General features: G+C 41.4%; 1 protein-coding gene across 4 annotated transcripts in view; it reads left to right on the forward strand.

Annotated features, from left to right (window-relative positions):
* Positions 1-6,974, forward strand: part of LOC147122495 (protein phosphatase 3 catalytic subunit alpha) — a 408,075-nt gene extending 401,101 nt beyond the window's left edge. For 2 of the 4 annotated variants that reach the window (XM_086005811.1, XM_086005820.1), the window contains 2 exons: positions 1,132-1,161; positions 5,257-6,974. In XM_086005811.1, coding sequence (XP_085861937.1) covers positions 1,132-1,161; positions 5,257-5,438 — 212 coding nt within the window. In that variant the 3' untranslated portion in view covers positions 5,439-6,974. The remainder of the gene's footprint in view (positions 1-1,131; positions 1,162-5,256) is intronic. The other 2 variants (XM_086005830.1, XM_086005840.1) reach the window with 1 other exon arrangement.
* Positions 6,975-7,226: the final 252 nt, after the last annotated feature.

A 7,226-nucleotide genomic window follows, 5' to 3' on the forward strand; every position in this document is an offset into this window, starting at 1 on the left:
AAGATTGGGATCTTTGGAAATTGATGGAATGGGTTCCAGTTGGAAAAAGAGCATGCGAAACGGCAAAACCCAGCTGGTTGGGACTGAGCAGGAAGACTGTAATGACAAATAAGAGCCATAAGTCATTCTCAAGGGGAGAGTGCACTGGCAAGAACCGGTGGTATCTGGCCAGCCTCACTATATTACTGATTATTGGTGTGTTTCCACTTACAATAACTCACTTAGGTCTGAAGCACTTGGACGATGAGTCTTTCCCACTTGCAGGAAAAGGATTGTCCTCTGCAACATGAATATCTTCCCAGGTCGAGCATATTCACAGCTCTCTGGCAAGAGTCACAAAACAAAATCTGAATATTAAAACAGCAAGGCACCAAGAGTTAGAACCGATCCATGGGGACCCGGAACATCCTGAGAGTTATCCTGTGGCACAGATTATTCTAGGTCTGTAAGGCTTGGTGGAGAGATTGGACCTTGGGCTGAGAATTAACACTACTGTTACCGTACCAACCCACGTTCCTTTTTGCAATCAGCACAGATCCAGTGCCGTTCACAGAGCGAGCACTAAACCAGTGTGTTGCACTTGTTAATCATTCCAAAACTCTGCCGTTTCGAGCAGGCATTATTCAGCAGTGCATCACTTTGCGAATGGTGAAAGACTCGGAACAAGTGCCGCAGACTTGGTGAGCTTTGCACGTCTTTCCCAGTAGTGAGAGAACGTTGGTAGCGCGATGCATCACCTGCTGCTGCATCGCTTTGGGGCCTGGTATACCTTTCTTCCTGAGCACTTTATCTTGTGAGAATTTGCACTTATTTTCCATCAGATACTGTGAGCCAATAAATTGCGATTCAGTAATCCACGCCGGCGCACGCAGACACCAAATAGCACACTGATTTTTCTGCTCAATGATCACAACCAATTTTTCTTTTTCCTCCTTCCATATGAACTGACTGTGTGTTGTCCTTTGTGAATGTGATGTTCTCGTTTCTCATCTCCACATAAGAGTACTAAAGCTTGTATTAGACTCGCTGCAGTTGCTATTTTTTTTGCTACTCATTGATTGTTTTAAGAATATAAATTCTCGGCTCAACTTTCTCATCCGTTTTGCAATCCTTTTCTTTTCTTTTCTTCAGCGACTGTTGAGGCTATAGAGGCTGATGAAGGTAATATTTTGGACAGTCCCCTTTCTGTTGTACAACTGATGGGGGGGGTCTGTGCTGGGTTTATACGTCTATGAATATATATATATACAGTATATATTATATATATATATTTCGGTAGCTTGTATATGATGTGCGGGTGTTGGGCTAACAAGCAGTTGTCTAACACTCCTTAACACTGTGTCATATTAATCATGTTCAGGTGTGCTTGCTTTAAATAGATTTATCCTTTTATGCAGTTGTGTCCTTTGTTCTTGCAGCAACAAAAAATAAACCCCCACCTGCGTTCTTCTGGCTGAACTGCTCTGTCGTATCACTCCTAGCTGAGCTGTACTTTTTCCAGAGGAGCTATTAACAACTTTTTTGTTTTTTGGCGCTTCAAAATTGGCTTGAGATGCTTTGAGCAAGAGCAAAGCCGACTGCCGAATAAATAGCGGTTACTCGACTGCTATTTACGCTCAATTTTAAAACCTCCTTCTTAACCAAACTCCGTTCCACGGTCCGCGTCCGGTGGTGGAAATTCATTTTTTTGCTCTTTTGTTTTCTGTGACTCTGTGGCTTTGCTGTGTGTCGTGTTTATTAGTATCTGTGATAAAACTACAGTGTTATCCTAGTGTCTGACCAGCAGCCACAGCAACGGGTTGGATTGCTGTCTTATGAACGATCACCAGCTTTTTCACTGGGAGGTCTGTCAATAATTACTAACCTTTGAGTGATGTGCAGTGGGACCTGCTTACAGTAAATTTGCAATATTCACAGTTAATTAACAGTATAACTCCCTATTGCAGTGAAAGAATTCTAGTCTGCAAATATAAATATTAATCTCCCTTTTTTTTAGTTAATATAATCAGTGGAATGTGTGTTAGACATGAATTGAAGATAAAATACTTCCAGCTTTGAAATGTTTCATCTTTTGCTTTTAAAATTTTTGTTAAGCATTCACTCCAGCTCAGAACCTGCAGTTTACTTTAAGTTCTTGACTGCAACTGAACTTGAAACTGTTATTTTGTCAAACTGCCCCTAGCCTAGTCTTTAGCTGGTTCTGGACACAGGGAGTTGCTGCTTGTAGCAACCACCATTTTATTATTTAAAGGATCCCACTGTAATAGTTGAAACTACATTAACCGCTTGTTTGCTGCATGTCTGCTGGAGTTGACACATGGAATGGTTAACAATCATTGTGGCTGTATTGAACTTTCCTAATCATCTGCAGGTGATGTCCTGCATGAAGTGTCTCCCTAACGAAACGTTGAAATAAGATGGAGTGACATTTCCTCTTAACCTTTTGAGTACTGAATTCCCTTTGCTGATTCCTTTGCTTACTATAAGTCCACGGTTTCTAATGTAAAGCGACTGCAAAAAGGTGTGCATTTCTACATCGCTCTACCAAGGGGCCGGCACAGGCACGATGGGCCGAATGGCCTCCCTCTGTGCTGAGAGATTCTAAAGTAACATGCAGCCAATTAAAATATCTTGGGAGGATTGCATTGAACCATTGGTGGGAATATGCCAGACAGAGGCTAGACGCTCCCTCAGTGGGGACACCGGTCAGTCTGGGTATCGACATGTACCTCCTAATAGCTGGTGGTAGAGGGGGCTGGGCTGGTCATGGGTCAAGGTTTTGTTACGGAAAAGGATCACGGGCCCCCAACCTGGGTTTCTGGGGAGAGAGAAGCAGGTTAAGAGACAAATAATAACTCGTCGTAAACTGACTTCTCGCCCTCGTCGCTTGGTAAAATCTGGATATAAATCAGGTAATCCTTCACCGAACCGAACTGACTCAAAGGATTCAAGGAAAGTGCACAAATCAAAAAAATGTTGCTTTGTGCAACACGATTGAAGAGCAAAGTATCCTCGCCTAGTGCGCGAGTGTGTTCCGACGCAGAGCTAGTGTCCTCGTTCTCAAAGGGTTAAACATGTCACTTGATTGTATATTATTAAACACCTGTACATTCCAACCAGTTTTGGCCCCAAGGCACTCCTTCAATTCTTCTCATCACACAGCTTACCTGCCGTTTCTTTTCAGCATCTCTGACCTGAGTGTTTATTTTTTTGGGGCAAGTAAAACACAATTATTTTAATGATGTATTGTCCTCCCAATTTTTAAACCTTGTTTCCCCCCCCCCAAAAAACCCTTTTCTGTCTCCAGCCTCTAAATGATTGGTTAGCCAGGAGGACAGACCAGCTAATTGATCTCGGCTCCTGTCGATGCTGTCCTTATAACCAGCCACTACAACACACTTGAGATTTTTTCTTTCCTTCCCAATGGAGGGGAGCTGAACCCCAATGCTGCCATAATTGCAAGTGTTTAGCACACGGAATTACAGGCACTCCATGGAACAGCATCTTATAAATCCAGCAGAGTGCATCACTGTGCTACTCTGTGCCCCACTGACTCTTAAAAACATGAATGTCAATTTATGTAACAAAAACGATGAAAAGCTATCCAATAATAAACCAATATTGAAGACCTGTCTGATTAATCCGTTCTATTCCATATGGTACAAGAAGCCTCCCGGTCACTTTTCACATGATGTTGGAGGCTTCTCTTCTAACCTGTTTCACCTCACAGCACAGAAGGAGGCCATTCGGCCCATCGTGCCTGTGCCGGCTCTTTGAAAGAGCTCTCCAATTAGTCCCAGTCCCGCACCGCTCTTTCCCCACAGCCCTGCACATTTCTCCTTTTCAAGTATTTATCCAAATCCCTTTTTGAAAGTTACTATTGAATCTGCTTCCACCGCCCTTTCAGGCAAAGCATTCCAGATCACAACAACTCGCTGCGTAAAAAAAATCTCCTCATCTCCCCTCTGGTTCTTTTGCCAATTACCTTCAATCTGTGTCCTCTGGTTACCGACCCTCCTGCCACTGGAGACAGTTTCTCCTTATTTACTCCATCAAAACCCCTCATGGTTTTGAAGACCTCTATTAAATCTCCCCTTAACTTTCTCTGCTCTAAAGAGAACGACCCCAGCTCCTCCAGTCTCTTAGTCTGATTATTTGCAATGAAAGGTTAAATTTTTCAAATCCTTTTCACTGCAGCAGGTCTGTATTGGGCCACTCACCCCCCCTGGAATAACAGGCCAGTCTTGCTATTTCCATAGCTGCTTTTTGCAGCATCACAAATGGATTTATTTTGGGGGAAGTTTAAAACTGCAGTAACTGAGGGGGGTGGGTGTTGCACTGCTCTCCAGTCTGTCCCTCTGCTGCTACGGGGTATTGTGCGTTATTGGCAGGTGTACAAAAAACTGGCATTTTCCCCCTGGGTCTCATTCAGGAGCGACCTGGTAGCTGGATCGAAGCATAAAAAGGGATCAATTAATCTTTCTGGTGGAATTCAAGAAGATGTGTAATCTGCCATGTGCCTGGATTTAAGGGATTGTAACATAGACATGGGAAACATCTGGACCATTTCTGCTGAAAAATAGGAGCATTCGACCTTGTCCCAAACGCAGAATACCGTACAAATTATATTTGTACAGCAATTGTTCTTTCCTAAATAAGTTCGATGCTGTGGAGGATATCTTCATTTTATTCATGTTCAGTTTTTAATTTTCAGTTCTTCTAAAATCATCCTCTGTCTAACCTTCACGTGTTTCGGCTGCAAGTAATATCGATTATTTCCAATGCGAAATTGCCATTTCCCTAACTACAATGCATGTCCAAGTGTAACAGGATTCAGTTAAAACTGGTTGGAAGTGGCGCTAGGTGAACAGAATTATATACATGATAATTGGTTTCACATCTAGAGTTCTGACATCAACAATTACAGTTCTGCCAATTTGATTAATTTCACAGAAGGGTGAAATATTAAACCCATCGCTGCCTGAGCTCCCTAGGTTCAGTTCAGTATGGCTTAATACAAATAAGCTCATAGTTTCTTAAATCTTGAATACATTTGCCACAATGTGTTAACCAAATAACAGTACTGAACTTGTACATTAGTTGGGGAGAAAAAAAAAATAGTTGTTTCACATCTTTTCCCCTTCTTTCCTCCTTCCCCAACCCCCCCCCACCCCACATCACCCCTTCCCTCTCCCTCCTCCTCCTCCGCCCTGCCCCACCCACGCATCGCCCGCTGCGAAACCTCTCTCCGCCCAGCAATCCGAGGTTTCTCGCCGCAGCACAAGATCAGCAGCTTTGCCGAAGCTAAGGGTCTGGATCGCATCAACGAGAGGATGCCTCCTCGCCGTGACGGCGTAGCGAGTGATGGCAGCCTCAACTCCATCAACAAGGCGGTCTCCTCAGAGACCAACGGCACTGAGAGCGGCAATATTCAGTGATCCTTTTGCAGTTTCCAGTTCCAAGGCATGATTGTATTGTTGCCACATTAAGCAGTTTGACATTCTTGCCTCTGATTACTGCTGCATGCTCTGGGGGAACCAGGTGTTGAGTGACAGATTACAGTAACAGAGTGATCGAGATTGTATTGTGATTGCTGACAGTTAAGTTACCTCAGATGGGATATGCCTTTGAAGCTTCTAGACGAGCAAAAAGTTAAATGCTGGTTAAATATTACACATTAGATGAATCAAAATGTTTTCCTTTCGCATCGAGGAAGACTTGCAGATCTGTTTTGAAAAGGCCTTTACTGTACTGGATATGGGATCTCTGTCTAGTAGCTCTTTAATCTTCTAGTGTCCGTTTACGATTGCAGAATTAAAAGTTTGACATTATTAAAAAAAAATTGAAAATATGAGGTTGTACAAACTAAATAATAGCTGATTTGAGACGTGGACTATTTATTAACGTTTTTTGCTACTCTTGTACGAGAGTTTCAAACAAATTTGGCAGTCTTAAAAAAAAATTATTATAATAATTGTAAAGTTGCGAAATCATTAAAATGCCAAAAATCAAATTTGGTTTTGTACAAATTCTGCTTACCTCAGGTTTATTTAGTGAGCTTGGATGCTACCAGTTTATGTATTTACTTCTCGCTTTTACTCACCTCGGTTAGTCGGCTAGCCTTTTCCAAAAAAAAAACTGGAAATTTATTTATAACCTTTTATCATTCATTTTTGCGATGACATTTTGTTTGCGTTGAGTTGGTTGTGGCTTGCTGGAATTGTATATTAATGAGTGACGCATTCATTTAAAAAAAATTTATTTTAACTCTATGAAGAACAAGACGTACCGTATTAAAAAGCAGCGAATAGCATCTGTAGTCTGTAAAACTGTCCTATGCATGTTTTTTTCTTTCCAATTTATGGCTGTACTGTCCCTGTATGGGACTGTAATGTGCTTAGTGCTCTGACCTATACTGGAAATGTAATGTATACTTGCATACTTTATATTCACTGTACGAAATTGCTTAATGCCTTTTGAATTTTTGTAATTAAAAATAAATAATAATAATTCTTGAAATTATTCAGCGGGGGAGTGGAACCTTTGAACATTTTTCAGTACATATAAGTGCACCTGTAGGCGAATAGCATGTTTAGCAAACATTGTGAAAATTTAAATAAATTTAAAAAATCGATGTGTGGGTACATGTAAAACTCTAGATGCATGATACTGTTTTAGTCACAAATGGTGGAGTCTTACTATATTTCTTTAGTGCCACAAAAAAAAACATTTTGTGTATTTTCACCTTTGCTGTATCAGTTACGGGTTTGATGATCTGGTTAAAAACTGGTCCATAATGGGTTGATCCATTGATCTTTTTTTTAACGATTGTAAACGTGCCCAAGTAATTCACTACAACCTTGAATGCCTTGCCTTTGTAACCTGACCTCTGAAACGTCAGCAGTTTAAGCATGCACTTGTAACAATGAGGAAGTATTTTATATTACTATTTCAATAAAACATGCATGAACTTACTGGCGTGTGTATTCCTTTAGTGGCTTCGCTGTGCAGTTACTAAACCTTGGATTTTTAAAAACAAAAATCATTTCCAAGCCCAACAAAATGGGCTGCATATCGTGACACCGCTATTACCAGCCGGAATGGAGATGATTGGGTAATTTCCCCCGTCCATCGCGCACTGCTGCGAGTAACTGGGATTGGTTTTATGCACATCATTTATATTCTGTAACTATCCTCCACTCACTGCATTGTGCTGGAGAAATAAT

This window comes from Somniosus microcephalus, chromosome 2 (assembly GCF_052327205.1).
Source record: "Somniosus microcephalus isolate GS21.2 chromosome 2, FLI_Smic_1.0, whole genome shotgun sequence".
Classification (NCBI taxonomy): Eukaryota; Metazoa; Chordata; class Chondrichthyes; order Squaliformes; family Somniosidae; genus Somniosus; species Somniosus microcephalus.